The sequence below is a fragment of the Centropristis striata genome, chromosome 10 (assembly GCF_030273125.1).
Source record: "Centropristis striata isolate RG_2023a ecotype Rhode Island chromosome 10, C.striata_1.0, whole genome shotgun sequence".
NCBI classification, from domain to species: domain Eukaryota; kingdom Metazoa; phylum Chordata; class Actinopteri; order Perciformes; family Serranidae; genus Centropristis; species Centropristis striata.
The window spans coordinates 16,754,059-16,777,519 of NC_081526.1; the positions used below are offsets into that span (position 1 = coordinate 16,754,059).

A 23,461-nucleotide genomic window follows, 5' to 3' on the forward strand; every position below is an offset into this window, starting at 1 on the left:
TCAAGCTTTTTTTGTTTATTGTTGTTTTTTACTATAATCCTTCCATACTTTGGACTCCAAGTAATATTAAATGTTGTCATTAATAAACTTTTGTGACACAGAGTAAGTGTACAAGTGTTGGCTTTTTCTTGAAAAAAGCAAAATAACCTTAAGTCTCAAACCAGTGGATGAAAATACAATGTGTTCACCTGCTGTCCTTAGATATGATCACAGAACAGGGAGAAAGTAAACACATTTCCCTATTGCATTCATTTTTATTATTCCACATTAAGTTAAAAAAAAAGAAGGAGAAGAAATGATAACAGTAGTCGTAACAGTAGTGCAAGGAAGGATTCAACAGGCTTACATTCATTTCCAAACAACTTGACTCACCATGGGGACTAACATGGGCCACATTCAGGAGGACAATATAAAAACCGACATGATTTCTAAAGGCTTCCAAATCCCACCATCCATCAGTTGAATCAAATAGTATAGCACCTTTGCACAGTCATAACCAGTGGTGGAAGTATTCAGAACATTTACTGAAGTAAAAGTCCTGAATTCAAAACCTTAATGAAAAAGTCTGGAAGCATTATCAGTGAAAAGTACTTATATGAAAGAAGTGTGCAGTAAAATTTTCCCTGTCAGTGTTTTATTGTTATTTATGATGTTTTTGGATTATTTAACAGCTGAATTATTGTATATGTTGCATTTTCCTGGTGTAGCTGTTTAAGATCCTTATATGTTCGGAGCGTAGCTGTCCAGTGATAACCACGTATCTCTAAAAATTAAACTTTTTAATGAGAAAACAGCTTGTTTTCAGCATTGTGACGATGTATTTTCCAGCTCATCCAAGAGGGGTTTTAAAGAGTTTATTCAGCTCAAAAGAGGAACTCTTCATCATTCAGTTCATCTCACACATTCACTTCTGGAGATACATGTTTTTTACTGGACAGGTAGAAAAAATAAAAGTAACCAAAACTGTCATTTAAATGTAGCAGAGTAAAAAGTGTATTTTCCTCTGAGGTGAAGTGGAGTAGAAGTATAAAGTGGCATAAAATGGAAATATTCAAGTAAAGCACAATAGCCTCAAATGTGTACTTAAGCACTAGATTAAATTTACTTAGTTACTTTCCACCACTGGTTGTAACAAAATCAGTTCATTCAGAAGCTCCCGGTGCATCAGACACGAAGTCAGGACAGGAACTGTGACATGAAGGTCACGGCCTGGTGAATGTCCTCCGTCAGCTCCTCCGGTAGCATCAGCACCACCGATGTTAAGCTTTGAGTGAGTTCTAATATCCTGCACAGAGAAACAGCACGTGGTTGTTATTATCAGATTGCTGCTGCATTAATCATCCGCCAGCGTTAAATTAGGATTTTTTTTTAACTCACCAGTTGATGTAGTGAGCAGCCAGCTGAGGTTCATGCCTGGAGCCTTCCTCCACCGCAAGAGACTGCTTCATCTGTTTGAAGTTGGCCTCGATGTCTTTCTTTATTTCAGAGAAAGCCTGAATTCCTCTGAAAGAGCTGACGACTTGCTGCAAAGAAGAAACACATCAAAAGGCACACAACTTATAGCAGAATGAAAACACAGAGGTTGATGCATGATAGAAAAGTGGTGAAAAACAATAGTTGTGATTTATTCTCCTTACATAAATAACCGAGAGCTGGTGGGCAATGTATTTATGACTCCCAAGGTGCCTGATATCTTCTTCTAGCTGTTGACTTAGCACCAGGAGCTGGTTCAGTCTGGCCACGTGGTAGAAGTATTCTGCAAAAGAATCAGAAGCTCATGGATGGATTACCGAATGGGCTGACCAGGCTATAAAATATCACTCAGAGAGACAGGAAGAGATTCAGAATGACCACAATGACACATAAAATTGCAACAAAAAACAACAAAAAATACTACAAAGAGACCAATAAAACTTGATAGAGATGCAAAACAGCTGCAAAGAGACCCAGAAAAACGGGCAAAACAACCACAAAAAAAGGTTAAACAACCATAAAGTTTGTGTTTTGCACCTAATATGTAGGAAAGTGTGAAACCCAGTGTAGATGGAGAAAACACTTCTTTTTTTAATTTGTATTATTATTATTATTATTACTATTATCATTATTATTACTATTATCATTATTATTATTATTATTATCATCATCATCAAACTGTTTTATTCTCCACTTTATTTATGATGATGGAAATTTTAGCTCAGTTACTTGAGTAAAAGCTGGCAATACGACATTGCAAAAATACTTAATTTCAAGTTATTCAAGACCTTACCTTAATTATAGGTTAAAGCTGCAAAATGTATTTTATCCAGCTTTAAAAAGGCCCACCTAAAAATATGCATATTAGTTTAAGCTCCATTGACAAAAAAAGTAATTTAACCTTGAAGAACACAGGAGTTGCTTGTCTACTAATGTTTAGTTTGTTTGTGTTATTATGTGACTTTGGTAAATCCAAACTAATCCTCAAATAGAGAACAGGATGGTACAATATGCATTTTTTGCTTAAATTGGAAACAAGTTGTACACTTGTTGAAATTCTTCTAATTCTTCCTTCTTTCTGCATAATCTGTCGTCAAACAACAACAGAGTCTTCTTCCTCCTGGCTGGGGACAGACTTATATCCTCTTACCATCCATCGGTGGCCTCTCTAACATGTCCACTGGGCTGCCCTGGATGAGGAACACCTCCACACGAGGAAACATGACTGACAGACCCACCAAGTCCAGGTAGTCCTGAGGAAACATTAACCCACTGACTTCTGGTACAACACACAGCAGGGTACTAAAAACTCACTTTTTTGGGAGAATGCTCTAATAATATGCCATTTAAAGTCAGGATCTTGTTTTATTAAGTCAGTATTATTAGATGGGATACCTCCAGCTGTGGCATAGGCTTTGGTAGATGTTCAAGGCACTGCAGCATCTGGTCAAGAATCTCTGATCCTTGAGCCTGGAAAGTGTCTGCCTCCTCTGGGCTGCAGCCTTGTCCCAACTGCTCCTGGAACTGCAGCACAGAAACTATGAATAATAAAATCACAAGATAATGTGAAATGCTTATTAACACTAAGACAGACTACACAATGGACCCAAAACCAGTTTATAAGTCTCAGCATGTTGGGACATAATCATGATGAGGCTGCCTCAAGGAAAATGCTGCGTTTGAAGTCTGCTGTGTAAATCAAAGTTACAGTAAGGGACCGATTTACAAAGATAAGTCCCCCCCCGTGGCATGTCATAAGTCTGTTCATGTTGTGAAAGTGTATTATGCTTATGTTGCTGAGGTTTTTTCATTGTTTTTTCCTCCTTTCCTTTCCTCATGTGTGCTGTATTTCTCTCTCTTCCTCCCTGTCTTCCTGCCCTGTTCACCTCTGTCTCGTTGTTTGTGTGTATTGTATACGTTTGGACGGGATGATGGCTAATTTGTTGTAATGGTACTTGTTACTCTGAACAATGACAATAAAGGTAATTCTGATTCTGATTCTAAACATTGTACTTAAGTACAGTACAATGTTTAGGTACGTGTACTTTACTTAATTATTTCCATTTGATATAACTTTACACTTGTACTCCACTACATTTTAGGAGCAAATATTGTACTGTTAGTTACTTTTCAGGTCAAGATTTTAAATGTAAAGTAATTTAATTTTTTTTTTAATTAAACCTCATAACAGTATTTTAAGTAGTTAAAATCAGCCCTATCTTTACTACATTAAATCGTTGCTTACATAAATGCATCAATACATTAATCTATAGAGTACATATAACAATCTGAGTGGGCCCATTGTCCACAATATATTTCTTGTCCTCTTTATGCAATATGATATATGTCCAACATTAGCTGATACAATTTAAGTGCTGTACACCCAATGCTAACTGACTCTCATTTACTGACTTTGTATTGTGCATTAGTTTTACTATATTTCTAAGATGGTTGTGTATTTGCTTTGGTTCCGCTGATGGAAAAACACATGTGGACAATTCGTTTCTGATGGAACATGTGACATTTCTTAATTCTTAAATCAAATTATTATTTTTCTTAGCTTTTATTCTTGTATTCTATAACTGCCTCATCATATTTTAGCTCTTTAATTTAAGTATACAGTGGTTGAATGTAACTAAGTACATTTACTCAAGTACTGTTCTTAAGTGCAACTGTAAGATATGTTTACTTTACTTGAGTATTTATTTTATTTAACTTTATACTTCTACTCCACTACATTTCGACATTTTGTCAAGTTGTACTTTTTACTCTTTTCACTATATTTAGCTGCTGGCTTTAGTTAATTTTCAGGTTTAGATTTAACATGAAAAATGTATTTAAAGTTGTTAGACTTTTTTTAAATTAACACTCATGACAGTATATTAAGTAATCAAAATAAGCCCTAACTATAAAATTAAAACACTGCTTACACAACTGCATCAATTATAATAATCAAATAATACATTTGGAAAATATAAAACAATCCGAGTGGGACATTCTGCATAACGACTACGGTAATTTTACTTTTTATACTTTAAATACATTTTGATGCTGATACTTAGTTTTGAATGCTGGACTTTAACTTGCAGTGGAGTAATATCACAGTTTGATATTAATACTTTTACTAATTTATCTGAATACTTCCCTTTCCACCACTCTAAGTATATTTAAATGTCCCTTTATTGCTTTATGTGGAGCACTCTGAATTGCCTTGTAGCTGAAAAGTGCTGCAGAAATAAAATGCATTGCCTTTTTATTTAAATGTCACTCAAAAGTTAGACACAACCTGATGAAATCTAATGGTAAATAGAAGGATATACATGTAATATTTATCAGCAGTGGTGGAAGTAAAGCATTTGGCGGTCAGTTGACACTACCTGCTGCATCTGTGCCCTGATGAGGAGGTCCAGCTGCCCACAGAGACACAACATCTCTAGGCCCACCTGCTCTGGACTCAGCTGGACAGGCATCAGAGGTTTCTTCACCTGTAACTCCACTGACCACACATAGAGCAAATTAATAGGCCTGTCTGACATGATCTCACCTCTTTTTCTGTCATCCCCACTTTAATGATAAACACAAACACACAGAGGAGCACCACCACACCTCAGACTATAGAACAGCAGGCTATCCTACAGGTCCTACTGGAGGGATGGAGATGAATAAGGACTGAAGGGGAGTGGTCAGTGTGCTGAAACGAGCCTGAGTTGCAGGGTGCACTTCTGCAAGATGTACTGCAAACACCAGGCAGATGTCAACATAACGCTGTAAAATAAAACGAGATTAAATGCCAGGACTTACCTTTGAAAGCTTCATGGTAATCGCACGGCTGGCAGAGCGGCTCAGATGTGCTCACTGCCATATCTGACTTATCACTATTCTCCTAAATCTGCAGTGCTGATAAAAGCCATAAGAAGCTCTGGAAAGCAAAGTCACCAGCCTAGCTGAGGCTACAGAGGAAAAACAAACAGATAAGGGTCTATTTATCTTATTGCATTTGGTCGGAAGTATATATCTATAGCAAAGGGTTGCGTTCGAGTGTCAAACGTTCAGTCCGGGTGAAAGAAGCCGACACTGTTGTTTTTTCATCCGTAATTTTTCCTCGCAGGTGTCGAAGCTCACAGGCAGCTGCGAGTTGAAGAATACATCCTGAGTGTCCATGAAGCTGTGCATAATAATAACATGATAATAAAAAAAACAACAACAATGCCCACGCCCTTTGCAACAACAGCCGTGCAGTCACAGTCTGGGATTTGCAGTTTTGAACGCCCCTTCGCTCCCCCCACACACACACAGTCTGAGCCTTTCTCAATGATGTCATGTTTTAGAGATGAAGACCACAGCAGCACTTGGTGAGGATGCAGAGCTGTTTTCTGCAGGTTTAGCACACAAAGGCACACCTGATTTAACTGTTGGAAAGCATATTTACTCAAGAATTGAACTTAAGAAGCAGCATTTTATATTACTCCTTTAACCAGTACTTCACTACATTCAAATGGAAATATTGTGTCTTTTTACCCACTACATGTTCTGAAGGGCTACTTATGTCAAAAAATATTGTTTAATATTGAAAATGACCTTCAATTTCTAAAAGCCAATCCACATAATTGAGAAGCTAGAACCAGAACATGATTGCTATTTTTTGATGTAAAATTATGTTTCAGGTGCTCAAAATAGTTGCTGATTAATTTCCTGTTGATCTACTGATCACTTAATCACTGCAGCCCTGACAGATTATCATCCCCCATAGAGGTCTCCATAGATTAACATATATATTCACATAATATTATCCATGTACATTGCAAATATTCTCCATTCTCCCCATCACTTAACATGTTGGAAATCTTGCACAAAATCTGTACAGCATTCTTTCTAAAACACTTCTACTAAACATATGTGGTTATATTTTTATTGTAATTTTCTATTCTTTATTTATGTTCTTGGCTGTTGCAGTACTTTGCCTTTAATCCCCCCTCTTAATGTGTATTGTATTAATTGTTTGCACCAAACACCAAGCATATTTTTTTGCAAGTAAAAACCTACTTTGCAACAAACCTTTTCTGATTGCGAGTTGTATTTCTTTAATCTATAATATCTAGATACTTTTCAGGTTAGGTTTGATTAAAACCTAATGCACTGCTAGAGTTTAAAATCACATTGTTGCAGATAAAACTACCCAAAACATAAGGCAACTAAAACCCTGTTCATCCTTGATATAAAAGCATCAATAACTTAACATGTATTTCTATATTTCTCTCTTTACTCAAGACGTTTTGCATTTGTATTTTATATTGCTGTTGTATATTAAGTATAGCGCACTTTTTAAAATCCATTTTATTTACATACTTATTTATTTCTATTTCTTTTAAAAACAGATTGATTCTGATTCTAATAATCTCAGTTGAAATGGTTTTAAAATACTTAAGTAGAAGCAGCATATAATAAAATAAAAAAGGTTAAAGTTTCACTTAAAATGTTAAAACTGAAAGTACCTAAAGTGAAATTTTGAGTGTTAGTTGAATTGTAAAGTGATGAATGGAGTTGAAGAGTAATATATGAAGTAGTTGCATGGTGTAATAATAATGACATATATACAAAATACGCCATTCTGTGTAATGAGTATCTACTTTTGATACTTTTTGTACATTTTGTTGCTACTTCTTCTGTAGTTTTAAGTGCACATTTTAAGCACTAAATTAACTATTTTATAGTGTAGTATTGATACTTTTTTCTTCAGTAAATAACTGGATTATTTTAGTACCGCCAGCAGAAGATCCTCGAAGCACAAACCAACTCTGGGCTTGGTTTATTTAAATAGCAAAGTCAGACAAAGTCTCAAATCCTTCAATCAGGACTCAAAAAGGGTCTTAATAAAATACAACTGGCTTATAAAGTTTGTCACAGTTTAACAGTATCCAAAGTGAAAGTTTGAAATAAAAATGCAGAGGTCTTGACAAAGTAAAGGCAAGAAAACATTTAAATAGTGTGCTAAGGAATATATCTGGCGTTATAAAAAAAAAAACTGAAGACAATTCTCTAGCAAAAATCTAACTCACCTGATTCTTTTCAACATTCAAATATACAATAATATACATATTTTCGTAAACAACCTTAATTTCAATAGATAATCTTGTTTACAAGTGCACCTGGAGGAAAAAAATAACATTTATATCCTTTTGCATCAAATGCCCCCCTTGTCCATGAGCTTCTATCAAGAATAAAGACTGTGGTCCACAACTGTACACATTCAACTCCCTTTCATAACAGAAATTATAAATCAGGTCAATAGTCCAGTGGCTGAAGCAGAGAAGACACATGCTGGATTTTGACATCTTGAGACCACAGTTGTTACTCTGCTTTTTCTTTTTGGTTCAGAGTCGGACCCGTCCTCGGTCTTAAAGGGACTTAGGTTGAGCTCTAGTACTCTGAATTTTGTGGTTTCTACTGACGAGTACCGGGGGGTAGAGTGAGGTTTGCCATCAGCTCGTGAACAGAAGCAAATATCGTACAGTCGCCTGAAAGAAAGACAGAAAGTATTCTGTGTTAGCTATGCAAAAAGTATAGATGGCAAACACTGAATATTCAGTTGAATACAGTTTAGCACATTTGATACTGCTTTTTCAGTAAATTATTCAGTGTTCATCAGTGTGCAAGTCTCACCCTGTCGGGAGGGGTGCAGCTCATTAAACCTCTTAAGGATATTAGAGACCATGAGTGCTGCGGCCCCAGAGGAGCTGTGCTGTCTGGGGATGTCTGCCTGCTGAGTGAGGCCTGTGGCCATGTCGTACACAATGGGCACGATGATGCTCACCGGCTCCTGGGGCACCGGGATGCGTTGGGTCAGCTGCAACTGTGAGGCACAGCACACCACAAATTATGCGTTTCAAATTATGCTACACAGGTACACAGACAGGTACACAGGTACACAGACAGGTACACAGGTAGACAGACAGGTACACAGGTAGACAGACAGGTACACAGGTAGACAGACAGGTACACAGGTAGACAGACAGACAGGTAGACAGACAGACAGACAGGTAGACAGACAGACAGGTACACAGGTACACAGGTAGACAGGTACACAGGTAGACAGGTACACAGGTACACAGACAGGTACACAGGTAGACAGACAGACAGACAGACAGACACACACACAACCTGACTGATGGTGCCGAGACTTACAAAGAAGAGCATCTTGGACTTGAGCACCACAGCGATGGTCCCAGGAGGAGCGATGGGAGGAGCACTGGGAGGAATGGTGAGGCAGAACTGGACATTCCACTTCAGCTGTCCAGCCTGGTCAGGGAACTGCAGAGAAAGTCAACAAATTACACACATTTAAGCACAGAGACGATCCCAAGGCTATAGTAATAATGCTGAACAACAAATTCAAAATACTTACAAATTACTACATAAACCGATATGGTTCACACACAATCATAAAATTCACCTCTGTGTTTGATTACAGACATTCATTTAAATGGACATTTTTAAATATTATTACTATAAAAACAGCTACTCACCAGTTCGAGTTTCATGATGCGCACACAGTCCCGAAGGATGTTGGTGGGCGCCCCCAGCAGCTTAGTGAAGGCATTCAGAGTGTTGTATTTGAAGGGAGGACCAGCAACCTGAAAAGAGGAAGAAGATGGTTCAATGGAATATTTACAACATCTTTAACAGTACTATACTTTGGAAAGTAAAACAGATATTTGTAGATTCTTTACATGTGTATTTATGTATATTCATAGATTGTATGTTTTTATGTGTCTCATGTTTGTATCTTATATACTAGAGAAGCCAAAGACAAAATTTCCACCAGGGTTGACAATAAAGTCTAATCTATCTATATTAACAACAACATGAGAGCAGGCATGTGTTCCTATGAGTGGCCTTAAAGTGTATCCTTGTTGACTAAATTGACAAGTTCTTTAATCAAAGGACAACACTTTGACTCCGTTTTAAATGCCTCAAATAGAGTACAAGATTTTCAATTATGATCAGTTGAGAAAAACCCTTTTTTGCCATCAGTTGCAACTTTAACACATAAAAAAACCACCTGCACCTAACCATCTCCATTAAACATATGGTCTATTAATTATTTCTCTCAAGCTGGGCTGAAACAGATTCACTTCAAAAGGATGGTAAAAGATTTCTTATACTTTGACTAACTGTTGGATTTAATTCTGTACAAGTCTAAGCTACCTAAAAAAAAAAGGTTTCATTATTTTTGAATCTCAGCTATTTACGTTTGCTTTACTCGATTATCATGGGTGAATTTACAGCAACACTTTGGTCATCAATGTCTGATCTTAGTATATAATATAGCCTAGTTATTAAATTGACATACAACTGCATACTATTTATATACTCAAACGTGAATAATGAAAAAAATGAAAATGGCAACCCAAAGTGGAAGTCTGGCCGCCACTTTTAAATGTTAGCATTTAGCCCTGACATATGATTCAAATTATTGTCTTTTAGTGATTTATAATTTAGGCTTTGAGTGGCTGCTGCTCATACTTACCCGTGTCTCAAAGAACTTCTCAAGCACCTGAAGCTCCTCCTGGGTCCAGGGACCTGTGTTTTCTGGAGTGACTTTGAGCTGCAGAGTCTGGTAGTTCTTTGGGTTGAGAGCCACGCGGCACTTGAGTATGTCCGTCTTGAACATGATCACGCCCGGCTCATTAGAGTTGACAATAGTTAACTGTCGGAGAGTTGGCAGAGAAGAGAACGTAATGTAATTTGAGGAGGAAAAAAACCACAAAGGAAATATCTCTCCAAATCAGTACGGTACTTACGTTGGCCTCCTGCTGGATGATCCTCTGGAGGTGCCGCCTCATGATAACTGAACCCAGAAAACGCTCAAGTGGCGAGCAGAGGTAGCTTCCTGCCAGGCCCGGCACCAGGCAGGGAGTGGGTGAAGGGAGCAGAAGCACATGCAAGGCATTGTGGGTGAGAATGGTAGGAATGGAGGCAGCCCAGGGGCGCTGAGGTAGCTTGCGGGGTGGAGGCATACTGGTAGGCATGACTTGAGAACCTAAATCAAAGACAGAGATGGGGAGAAAGATATTAAGAAATATTTTAATAGTGTGTGACTAATATATCCATCAGAATCTCTACATATGCCAGCTGATAAGAAAAAAGAAAAAGACTGAGAATACTGCACTGAGAAAGCAGTACTTACTGGTCCCGGCACGAGGAGAATGAGGGTCTGGGATAGGCGAGTGCAGCGATGGGTTACCAGGGGACATGCCATGGATCCTTGCTCCAGGAGAAGGCCCTGAGACCTGGGGTGAGCCTGGCCACCTATGGCTGGGAGACACCATGGCATATGGAGAGCTGGGGTCCAGAGCACCTAGGGTGAAGGCGAGGCAGCCATAAGCAACAAAACCACACTTCATGTTCAAAAATAAACAGATTAATGCACCACTGTGTGCCCCCTTACTACTGGTCATTTGTCATGAGCTTGTTAATGTCTAGAAGAGTGTTGTAAAAGTGTTCAGTTCAGCCCATTCCAGCCATTGTCCAGCAGACCATAATTATCACCAGGCCAGAATTTACAGCCACCCTGCACTCACCGTGGGGACTGGCAAAGCTGGTCTGGCCCATGGCTATGCCCAGAGAAGACGGAGACGGGGTGGGCCCAAAAGGAGAAGGTGCCCTCAGAGCTCCACTAGGGGAGCCAGAGGCATGGATGTTCCCTGCACACACACATACACACACACACACAAACATACCAAAGGACTCGTCAGACTCCGAGGTTGACAAGTTCTCCTTACACACACACACACTCATTCAGGTACACACATGCTAAAGCGGGGCGGAAGGGCTGTAGTCTCTGGCTGGCGGGCTGAGATGAAGAGGAATGGAAGGAGCAGGACTAAATGCATGCTTTGTTCCCTCTCAATTGTGAGGCGTGTGTGTGTTTGTTGCATGAGAAACACAACTGACCTCATGGTTTTACAAAACCAAAATGGGCACACATGGTTGCTCTTCTTCATTCTGGGTCACATTCACACAAATTGCTCTTGCAACAAAAACCATAAGTCAGCAGGGAGGTTGATGACAGCAAAACAATGATCATTATCCTGTATGACAGCTTAACAACTTAGATGACAGACAGGATATCATTCATTCACTCACACATACAAACATCAAGCTTGCCGTTACCTGGAGACTGAGTGGGCATCATGGATGGCGAGGGAGTTACGTTAGCATGGTAATTTGGTGGCGGTGAAGTGAGAGGAGGATAGACACCTCCTGCGCCCCCTCTTATTGTAACTGGTAACTGGTTGATCAGACTGTCCATCACGTCTACACCCACTGGCGAGGGCGGGTTATCATCTTCATTGACAGAACGTCTGCGAGCGTCCTGATTACTGTCTACAAACATATTGAGGAATGTCTAGACAGAGAAGAAGAGGACATAATTTAATGAAAAAAAGCTCGAATAAAAAGTTGAAGTTGTCAATCAAAACTGTATATCTGCATAACTTTTGGTATTTTGCAGTACTTTCTATTGTGCTGATTGGAATAAGTACATGTCCAGTTCTTAACACTTCAATAAAGAATTTAAGAGCTTTTCCCACAAGTGATGACAAGTGAAATATGCAGTTAGCTTAGCTTATCATAACGATTACAAACAGCTGGCATGGTGGTCTGAAAAAGCTGTAAAACAAATTGAAAAAACTTGTGGTTTTTATGGGGGATTACGTGCCGGAATATTTCTTGGTTGGTTGCAGGAACTTCTTGGAGTTTACGCTAATGATTTGGCAATCTCATGGTGATGACAAGACTTCAGTATGAATACACATATGGTTTCACTTGAGACAGAGCCAGGCTAACCATTTCCCGTTTGTCTTTATGCTAAGCTATGCTAACCAGCTATTAGAAGAAACTTGCGGTGCGCCGCTGCTGAATGAATGTAGGGGAAACACTGGTCTTGGTGACCTTCATCTCCAGTCTTCTTCTTGTCCGGTCACTCAGTTTGTGAGGACAGCGAGCTCTAGGCAGATTTAAACAAGTGCCATACTGCTTCATTTTCTTAATGATGGTTTAACTGAACTCTGTGGGATGTCCAGTGAGCTGGATATTTTTTTGTAGCCATCTCCTGGCTTATATGTTTGATGATCTCTATCTGAGTTACTAGGAATGTTCTTTTGTCTTCATGTTGCAATTGTAGCAGGAATAGTGATGAACCAGAGACTGGACCTCCCAGACACATTTTTTTATACTATGATCACTTGACACACATCAACTGCACTCAAGTGATCTCCATTTCACTAACTGACACTGCTGCATCAACAGTGCTGCATATACTATTTTGTAAAAAATCTGTTTTCACTTTGATATTAAAAGGGTTTTTTAGCAAATTCTTTTTAAAAAAGCCAAATTATATCGACCATGATTTCATGTGTAAAAGCAACAAAAGGGTGAAACATCCAAGGGGAATGAATACTTTTGCAAGGCACTGTTTACTGTCAGCTTCATGTGCATGAGACTTTAGGAAATTCCCCAGATAAACTCTGTTAGTTGACACTACTACTGTGCCTCCAAGTCTGGCTTACCTTGAGTCCAGGAGCAGGGTAGAAGCCCTCTACGATCTTAGTGTTGTCAAAAAGACTGTATGCTCCATCTCTGATGGCTACCACTCCGCGGCTGCGGCAGTAGATGTCGATGCAGTACATGTTTCTGAATGCCAGGCGGATGTGTGTGGGTGACTGGGGTAAGATGGAGAAGCACTGGTAGGCAGTGTTGGTGCGCTGAGTCAAGCCCAGCATGGGCACTGTTGGTAGCTTGTTGATTGCATTCAGAGGGGCCTGTGTGTCAGAGAGCACCTGAGGAAGATGATAAATAAAAATGTTACTAAAGACATTACAAAGAACACATAGTTTACATGAAATGGCTGCAGTTTAATAAGTGTGCTACTGTGTACCTGCAGCAGCTGCATCACGTTCGGACTCTTGTTAAACATCTCTTGTAGCTGATGGAGGATGATGTTGTGGCAGTTGGAGCAGCCAGAATTGGGCCCGACGGTGCCCAGAGCGAGGTGGAAGCGCTGGCTGTTGGAGTTCCACTGGATGGTGACGGAGCTGCCCTTGGTGGTGCCATAGCACAACACCAGCTTGCGGTAGTTGTACAGCCGCACCTCTGAAAACAGGCTCAGGTAAGATGGCATCTCTGGAGGGAAGCAGGTATTAATTCACACTGATGAGTGCCTTAATAACGACACAAGGAACTCAAACTTACAAAAGTAAATTTAATTTGCTGGCTTTTGGCTGAAACCAAGTCAAATAAAATGTTTGTTTTAGGGGAGCCTTTCCAAAGTCAAACTCAAGCATTTTCAAGCTTTCCAGCATCTTACAACTGTGGTAAAATAACTGTGGATAAGCAGTACATACAGTATACTATTATTTATGATTTTACTTCTTCATCACAATAATTTGATGTTGAGGGTTATAAACAACCCAAATTATGTTTTGTGACAGCATTCTAAAGAAGGGTAACAAACAATGTAAAATACAACAAGGTTTCATTATAATTCAAGAATTTAAGGATTTCCAGCACTTGTAGGAGCCCTGTTTAAAAATACTAGGCTGCAGCAAAAATACTAGTAACATACTGACTAATTTAAGACTCTTCTTTAATACACTTAGTTAATGTAAGTGTAATCTTTGCTTTCCAGATCACCATGCACGTACCTGGCAGTGCTCGAGAGAAGTTGAGAACACACTGGTAGAGCTGACTGATGGCGTTCCAGTCATTCAGGAACATCTCTACCACCTTCCGCCCTCCCACTGGCTCCGACAGAGGGTTCTCATAGGTCAGATACACATGCCGCGTGGAGGCTAGTAAAGTGGACAGATGAGTTTGTTTAGACAGCGGGCACAGTTGCAAATGTTTAGTGATGAATGTGGAATGTGGTGCGTACCTTGCTCCTTGCTGTGTGTGCTGTTGAGAGGGCAGTTGGCCAGCATCAGTTCAGCCACCCAGGTCCTATTGTTCCTGCCCTGCAGGCGGAAGGTGCAGTCCAGTAGGGACCGATCTAATGCTCTCCTGGTCTCCTCTCCGACACCTTTACAGGGAGGAATCCTGAAAGATAAACAATTACAGTGTATAGTCACAATGGTTTTAGCAAAGCCATCAATCATACACTAAAGTAGTATCACATTTCGCTGTCATTGTGTGTGGAGAAATAAATGCATGTGTGCCTGTGTTATTACTTTAGTAGCCGTATCGCATGACTGCTGCCATCTCCCTCCACCTGGACACCCTGGTTTGGGATCTCCATGTTGGACAGCTACTCAGACAAGCAGACAGACGTGTAGCATTAGAAAACGTAAAACAGAGATTGCTATGCTTAATATCTTTTATGACACGACTCTCACTGGCATTAATAATTCAAACTGTATTAGCACTGTGACTTACCTCTGTTCTGAGGCCAATGAAAGGCATGTTGGTGTCACACATCGCTACTAGGTGAGCCAGCTCTTTGTTGAAGGCACACATTTCTCCAGACCTCTTGGGCTTCTTTGGCTCTGGGTCCCCCTGGTCCCCAGATACCTACAGAGCAACAAAGACGAACACAAAAGCATTATAATTTATCCAGCTGGGTAGACACACGCTTTTACCATTTCACATTTTTAAAAAAGGTGCACATGTTCACTAGGAGAAACTGACCAGTACATGCAAAAGCAAAATTTGTAGGTCATGTTGAGGTCATGTTGTAGGGATGCTACACATATAAGTATATCCGTGGAAGCTACACCAGGGCATTTTTTTAAATTAAGCAGGAATATTAAATAATAACCGGATTATTATCATTGTATCATATATCTTTGTCAGGTGCACCTTGTGAACACTTTCTGAGGGTAGGCAGAGAACCCAGAGAATTTGCTTACTTTTTCAATACACATTTAGAAGCCAGTTTAAACTGCCTCATTCTAACCTTGAAACCAAAACCACACAGAAATTAATTTGAAAGGCTTCACTTTTAAATTTGAAGTACTGACAAGTTTCAATTAAGCTTTAGTGTTACTTTTACAAGTATTATGAGTAAAACCTGGATTTATAATTGCTGAAGTTGTATTGCAGTTGTTGTATTGGTTTGTGTGTTTGAAGGTTTTATTTAGTTGTCTTTTTGTCAGTTTTATTTAATAATAAAAATATTTTTCACTACTAGTTTTTGATAAAAAAATAAAGAAGGAAAAAAATGCAGTTTTTCATCATACACAAATGAATGTTTGGTGTAAATCAACACTAAAACTGACTACCTTTCTCTTTGTTCCAGGTCGGGTCCCTCTCCCTGTTGTGTCCTGGACGAGGTGTTCTAGGTTGGGTTTGAAATGCTGCAGGAGCTGTGCACACATGGGTCCATCGTCTCCTTCCAACTGAGACACAGACAGGAAAGAGTACTTGTACTGCAACGCTGTGGGACTGCTAGGCACTTCAAGCATTTCCACCACCTACAAAAAAAAGAGAAGGGGAGGAAGAAAAGAGAATGTCAATTGAGAATTAGAGGGAGGATGGAAAAGTGAAAGCTTTTCAGCAATATATTTGTGGAGAAACTTACAATGTAGTACTGCGGAAGACGTGTGAGCTTAATGAAGAGTTTATGTTTGGACAAGTTTCCGATGGGGTGAGAAGCCGAGTTGGACAGGTGAAGAACATCAGTACACACAGTGGGAAGGTGCTTCACTGACTGCCTACTACGCTGTTCCCCCAACCAGAACCTTGCCAGAGAGGAAAAAAAGATTCTGTGTCTCAATGAAATCCAATGTGCAAGCAGTCCCGAATTCAAGGCTCATACTGTTACTCACAACATTCACACTGTTCACTTGTGCAAGACTGACAATTCAGAGCTGTGGAAATCCCTCTCAACACCTATCTTGCCACCTGCTTTGCCAAGTGTTGCTACTGACAGCATTTAGTCAGTTCTGACAAGTTTGAAGCAGGCATCAGGCTCTTTCTACTGTTGACTCTGAGCTGCCACTTCTATCTTTCGCCTATCCCAAAAAAACTTTATACCATCAGCTGTGATTATACATTTCATGTTCATATCTAATTAAAAATGTAGTACTCACTTCAGTTGCTGAAGCCAAGATATGATGCGCTTCATATCATCATTAATGGTCTTTTCAATGTCATCCAACATGGACTGGTCTAGAAAGAGAACACCAGGGTTTAATTCTCACAGAGCTGAAAATGCATACGCTTAAATCATCATAGAGTACATTAACAGTCAAATTGCTGGTTCCTCTGTTGTCACACACAAACAAACCCCTCATATAAACACAACCTGAACAAAAAAGGGCCAACATAATGAACAAATAAGAAAACAAAGAAACAAATTCATGAGTTACTGAGTGCTACTTCTTACCCAGCCCGTACAGCATTGGTTGGAACATGCCAGAGTGCAGGTCTACAAAGATGTGTAAGCACTCTGAACGACCACAGGGCTCAAGTATTGGAATAACGAGTGTGGGTAAAGCAGTCTCGATGAATGCTGAAATAAACAAACACACACTTGAGTAGTTCTTTTGTAGCATGGTTACAGTACATTAACTGACAGGAGGTAAATGTGGAATGCGTGAGAGAACACATCTTTGTTAGCTAATGGGAATTTCAAACACGCAATTAATCATAATTAAGACCAAGAAAGTCCCCGCATTATTTTTATTTTTTCCAGGGTGAACTCTCTGAACCCTGCAGCAAAGGTTTGCGACAAAGGCTTTTATCAGGAAAGATTACCAAATACAAGTCTAAAATAGTAATACTTCATCAAAATAACTTTATTCTACGCATCTCATTTAAAATTTCACTGGAAAATAACATGTTTGCACTAACCAGATCCTGTAAAACTAATTTCTGTGCTTCTCATTGCAACTGGGAAGCCATGAGATCAGCTAACAGTCATTGGACAAAAATTCAACCTAACCTGTAGGTTGTTAACACAGAGCAGAGAGGCGAGGACAAGCGTTAAATCAATGCGTTCTGCATCCTAAACAATAGCTATTTTTTTCTGTTGTGACTGATTGCCACATGGCTGCAGCTGCTGCAGGAGACAACACTGGTTTCTGTGCATGTGCTTAATATAGAATGTGTTTTCATAGTGAGAAAGTGGAGTAAATACATACAGTTGTCACTGGGATTGCTGGTCTTTAGAATGGCCTTTAATTCCTGTAGCTTCTGATGGGACCGTGCATGCACACTGTCAATCAAAAGTTTCTCCACTGACAGGTGGTCAATCTAAAGAATAAGCAAGAGAAAAAAATATATTACACAATTGTAGGATATTTGGAGTTTACATTACACTGAAAACATACTGTGTGTACGCATTACCTTCATGGCTCTCTCCATTAATTTGGAGTCACAGGCAGGGAGAGGAGGCTCATGAGATATTTGCAATGGCTTAGATCCATCTGATTCATCAATCTTGATGGTGACTTTATGTACTGAGGCAGTGCCTGTTTTCCTACCCAACACCTGTTGGCTGGAGAAACAAAGAAAAAAAACACAACAGATCAGGAATGAAAACTGTATGATGGCATACTGCCATGTTTCGCTCAGCAATCACTTTTGAGAGTTTTTCAAAGAACACAGTGTTCTTGTGAATATCTGAGGGAAATGTATAAGGTCTTACTTCCAGACACTGAGCGTGAGGTATTTTGCAGGCACATATCTCTCTTCCTGCACCAGGTCACCCCACCGCTCTCTAATCAGCATCAGAGTCTGCGAGTGTAGCACCTCTAGCTGCAGTGACAGACAGAAGGAGTCTGGAAACGATGCGGTTAAAGAAAACGGTGTGGGAAAAAAAAGTCCAGGTGAATAGAGATAAAAAGTACTATACACATCTTTCAATTAACATTCAAACCACACTTGCACACATATCCTCAAGACACATACACTTTGTTGGTAAAAAGGGGTATTTGTGCCCGACACAGACTGCTCTTTGACACGGTGAGCTGCACTGCTGGCGTCAGTGGGGGGAAAGGCAGAGCAGAGATGTACTGATTAGCATTGTGATTAGCACAGTCGTGCTTATCTCGCATGCTTGATTAGGGTCTTTGATATTAGCATGAATGCTAAGAAGCCGTTGTTTCTCTCAACATTTCACCAAAGACTAAGCCTGTGACTGTCCAGTCAGAATATACTCTCTCTTTCCTAATGTATGGCTAACAACAGCATGAAGGTATGGTTATTGGTTTTGATGTTAAAATGATGGCACACTTGCATTTTGAAGAAAATGCAATTTAGCTACAATTTACAAAAGCAAGAACACATCCGTTTCTTAGTACAGTATTATGAGGTGTTGGAAACTCACATCTCCATAAGGAATTCATTAAACCTCACATGACCTGACTGGGTGACAGGTTGTAGTGAGAACAGAGCTGCCCTTTCCCTGTCAGTAACAAAAGGTGGTTGTGTTGTTCAAGAATTAATGAAAAAAGAGGGGGTTAAAAAGGATGCAATTCTGCAGCTGTGTTTCTCATTGGAATGCTGCAAGCGTCTGCTTGACCAGTCAATACTCTATATGCTTCGACACACACTCCCTCCTTACTGCAGTAGTTCACATCAGACTGGGACTAAAGCCAAGAGGTTTTGTGCAGGCCATACAAAAAATTGCAAAGGCAAAGAAAGGATACGCAAGCAGTTGTACATGTCCTGTAGAGGTTTTTCATCTGCACACAGACGTGCCTGGACCAACTCATGGATGAAGTTGACCTGCAAACTGTGGACCAAGGTTCGGCCATCTGTCAATATAGAAGGGAAGGGGAGGGGGAGTGAGCGTGGGAATGGGGTGACAAGACAAACCAGTTGCAAACAAGTGGGAAAGGGAACACATTAGCAATGAAGTACACTTCCAATCAGATTGTTAATGGCACCATCTGAGCTGAGTGCATGCCTTACCTCCAGTTTCTTTGTCCTCCACCAGGATCTCTAACTTCAGCAGCCTCCAGGGAATATCAGGGTCATCTCCCATCACTGTCAAAGTGGCCTCAAACTCTCCTTCCACACGAAACTTTACACGCCCATTAGCTACACAAATGTACAAACAAGCAAACACTGGCATTAGATCTTCTCATAACCAAATAAGGCTGAAAGCAAGCTGCTAAAATAGTTATGAGAATGGCTATTTCTTAAATGCATTTTTCCTCTTACTTGTAGAGCCATTTATCAATCTAGTATGTTTCTATTTTTTTTCTTTCTAGTAAAATTCTGATATGAAACTGCTAACAACAAGGTTTGTGGGTCATTTCGAGTAACCAAACCATGATTTCTGGAAACACACATTGCTGCCAAGTTTCTCAAATATGCAGGGCAGTCATCTCTGCAGTCAATATTTCCAACATTGAGAAACTCATATCAAAAAACTCTAGACTGAGAAATAGCACAACAGGTAAAAGAAAAATATGTGTTTTTAATTTCTGGGTGATCTGTTCCCTTTTCAAAAATATACCAAGCTGGGTTAGCACAAGCTGCTTACCAACAGTGAGGTTTGCTAGCTGAGGTGGTAAGTCCGTGGTGACAAGGCGATGTCGTAGAATCTGATTAAGCTGGCTCAGGGTGGTCTGCTTCTCAACCTTAGTGATGGGGTCTGGAGGAATGATCTTATCCTATATAAATGAACAAAGACAAAAATTGCAGTAAAATACCAAACTTGCATGAGAGAGTTGTTCAGAGTTTGAACATTTTTTCATATACATTAGCAGTCTTATCATGCAAAAGAGAGAAACTTACTCGTATACATGTAGGCAGGCGTGGGTATGACCCTGTGGTGAGAACATCAATGGCAAACGGGATGGCAAAGCTGGGCAAACGAGCATGTACAAGGGCATCTCTGGCCAGCGATGCAAGCCTATCAGCTGTATCCACAAACAGGATGGTCTGCTGATCCAGGAAGCTGGAAATCATCTGTTACAGTGGATAAGAAGTAAGAGTAAGCAATGTTGATTAATGCACAAATCAATTTGAAGTGTATTATCAAAAACCACCAAAACAGAAAGTCAAATTACAGACAACATACCGCACACTTCTCAACTTTCCCTGCATTGCTCGCCCACTTCACCAGGGCTAGCAGACGCACAAACAGCTGCCTGGTACGACTGGCGAACTGAACAATTTCAATTTTCCTAAAAAAGAAACATTGGATAAAAGTTTAAACAAAAATAAAAGGCAACAGCAAAATGAGTGGCTAAGTGAGTGATTAAGCTATGAATGAAACTAAAGGAAACATACCTCTCCATGTCAGTTTTTCTGGGAAGTCTAGAAAAAAGAAAACATTAAAATGTTAAATTACTACCATTGGTGTTATCCTCAAATAAGAGAAACATATCACTTGCTTAAACTCTGTGCAACCCTGTTTAAAGTCTGCTTTGATTGCAGTAAATAGTTTGTCTCTTCAGTTAGCATTTGAATGATAGGGGACCAAGAGGAGGAGAAACTGACTTTGGGACAGGACACACAAGTGGTCCATTATAAAACCATTTAATTATAACCACACAAACACCGGTCTTGAAAACATCAACAACATTAGCTATGGCCTAAGGATCTTCAGGCAAATGATGAGTTGTTGACTGGCACGCCCCCTCATATAACAGGAGCAATCTGTGCTATCCACTTTGCAAGGGCTCAATATATTAAAAGTACATCCTAATGTTTTGATTGGTCCCAACTTGTTGAGCCCGTTAGTTTTTATTAAAGTGGCTGGAAGAAGAGCATCCTCCGAGTTTACTCACGTCATTTTATTTATTTAGAAACTTTATTAAAGCAACATGGTGCAATACAAGACAATACACCAACAAAACACCTTCAGGGGGTTTCAACAATACAGAGGCAAGCTTTCATACAAAAACATTGTAAAGTGTACATACATTTTCACACACAAAGTTTCTATAGCTTTCATGCTGGTAGATTTCTTAATAGACTTAATATATAGTTTGGTGTCATTTTCAAAGACAAGAAAGAGAGGTTTTTGATTAACGTAACGACATTTATGGATATGCCATTTGGCTAACTGTAGCATGAGATTGATGATGTATTATTGTTTTTCTTTTGCAAAAGGAAAGTCCGTGAAACCAAACAGTATATGTTAAAAGCACAGGGACAAATGAGGTTCAGTGGAAAAATAAATCAGGTTACAAGTATCTTCCCATAATTTAGTTGAGAAAGGGAAAGACCAAAATAAATGAAAAACATCTTCAGGGTGTCCTTCACAGAAAGAGCAGTTTACGTCTATGCCTTTCTTAAATCGTTGTAAATAAAACTTTAGATGGGTAAATTGTGTTCATTATCTTAAAATATACTTCTCTAACCTTATTACGGATTATATATCTAGCAGGTAAATTCCAGAGTTTACTCATGTTAGCTGATTAGCCCGCCGGTGAGTTAGCTTTAAGGCCTACAATGCTACAACGTTACTTACAGTTCTGCCAGGAGGGTAATTTCATGGTAGGTCCTCTGGAGAAGAAACTCAATGAGTAGGCTCAGTCGGACCCCCTGTGTGGCCGGTGCCCCGGTTGGTGGAGGCTGTGGACCGGAGACAACCGGACCTCCGAGTGGGACGAGCTGCCCATCTGACCCAATCTGCACCGGAGCCATTTTACAATGACGGTATAGGCTAGTGGGCTACGGCGGTGCAACAACACCCAGCGCTACACGGCAAAACTATCGAGTTGTAGCGGGCTAACTCCTTGTGAAAAGATTCCCTTCGCAGTCTCACAACATTTCTTTCACCAGACGAGTTTCTCGGCATGGACTTGGTTTCCTTATTCGGGAGAAAACTCAACAAATGCTCAAAATTTGGTAACTCATTACGGAGAAGGCTCAACGCCGCTCAGCCGCCATCTTTGCTGTCGGGAATGCGGTAGGAAAGAAAACCCCCGCAGGAGCCTTGAGGAGCCGGAGTCAAGAGTGCCTCCTTATTATCGTCACCCTGTTAAAATAATCGCCTCACTCATTTTTTGTCCAAATTGGTTGTTTTTTTTGCCAAAATCATCTCCTCATGACGCCGGCCACCTATGGTAAAATCGCCTATAATCTCAGTTGATCAGATCATGTGATTTTACCCCTTTAAGATCATCACTTCTTTGACAATTTGCCACATTCATAGGCATCACTTTACTCTAAGGTGTCTACATAAGAGTGACATGAGTGTGTCATAAACATGACATGGGATGTCATAAACATTAATGACACTTTGAAGTAACATTAATGCTCATGATACTTGTCATGTCATGTTTCTGACAGGCTTGTGTGACTCTTATGTAGACACCTTCAAAATAAAGTGTTACCATATCTTGCTTAAGTCACAAAGGCCTGTTCAATAAAATGCCTAAGTCATTTCTCTTAAGTTACAAAATTTACACACAGTGTTATTACTATGCCAATAGCTATCCTTTGTTACATCATTTTTGAGTGAAATGATCAATAAATGTCATATGTTACACTTTTGGTAAGTTTTTTGTGTTTCCTGCAAAACTCTGCCACCGTTTAAAAATACTTTGTTACAAGTAAAAGTATCAAAATAAATTTAAAGTAACGAAAATGAGAATATTATACATTTTGGATTACAATCAGTGATATATGTTGTATCTCTTTAATTTTGCAACTGGTAAAGGTGGGGCTAGTCTGAAGGGCTTTATCTACTATAATACTATATTAATTTAGCCTAATGGTTGGTTATATTTTGTATTAATCAGAATCCATGAAGTAACTAGTAACTAATAGCTGTGTCGTGATTCTCCAAATTCATTATTCTGTTACACTTTTGATTATAATATCACGATTCAATTCAGTTTTTGATATTATTGATTATTTATTTATTTTCCTGTAATTTATACACCATCTATTCACACCTTTTGCTTCTTTTTTTGCTGCTGTGACAAGTGAATTTCCCTGTTGTTGGATCATTAAAGTACAAATCAATCCCAAAACAATGCCATTTTGGATCATACAGTCTTGATTCAGAAAGATCAACAGATCA

The 23,461-nt window shown here is 39.5% G+C and overlaps 2 protein-coding genes across 4 annotated transcripts; both read right to left on the reverse strand.

Moving 5' to 3' along the window:
* Positions 1–479: 479 nt before the first annotated feature.
* Positions 480–5,719, reverse strand: si:ch211-218d20.15 (uncharacterized). Its single transcript, XM_059342158.1, has 7 exons — positions 5,275–5,719; positions 4,851–4,969; positions 2,869–2,997; positions 2,624–2,726; positions 1,638–1,756; positions 1,378–1,523; positions 480–1,285 (listed from the first exon to the last, which is right to left on the reverse strand). The coding sequence occupies exons 1-7, from the start codon at positions 5,333–5,335 to the stop codon at positions 1,177–1,179; spliced, it is 786 nt and encodes a 261-aa protein (XP_059198141.1). The 5' UTR covers positions 5,336–5,719; the 3' UTR covers positions 480–1,176.
* A 1,543-nt stretch (positions 5,720–7,262) lies between these two features.
* Positions 7,263–22,316, reverse strand: med14 (mediator complex subunit 14). Of its 3 annotated transcripts, none has more exons than XM_059343317.1 (29): positions 21,902–22,316; positions 20,716–20,742; positions 20,504–20,609; positions 20,218–20,391; positions 19,964–20,093; positions 19,387–19,515; positions 19,122–19,229; positions 18,119–18,251; positions 17,818–17,968; positions 17,613–17,724; positions 16,856–16,981; positions 16,560–16,638; positions 16,049–16,208; positions 15,750–15,941; positions 14,905–15,039; positions 14,700–14,776; positions 14,408–14,568; positions 14,178–14,324; positions 13,412–13,626; positions 13,044–13,313; positions 11,647–11,881; positions 11,055–11,177; positions 10,661–10,831; positions 10,275–10,513; positions 10,001–10,180; positions 8,997–9,104; positions 8,656–8,781; positions 8,134–8,323; positions 7,263–7,988 (listed from the first exon to the last, which is right to left on the reverse strand). In XM_059343317.1, exons 1-29 carry the CDS (start codon positions 22,075–22,077, stop codon positions 7,915–7,917), a joined length of 4,254 nt encoding a protein of 1,417 aa, XP_059199300.1. In that variant the 5' UTR covers positions 22,078–22,316; the 3' UTR covers positions 7,263–7,914. The 3 variants fall into 3 exon arrangements, with proteins under 3 accessions (XP_059199300.1, XP_059199299.1, XP_059199301.1); XM_059343316.1 differs by having other exon boundaries at positions 13,412–13,656; XM_059343318.1 differs by lacking the exon at positions 11,055–11,177 and having other exon boundaries at positions 13,412–13,656; positions 21,902–22,315.
* Positions 22,317–23,461: the final 1,145 nt, after the last annotated feature.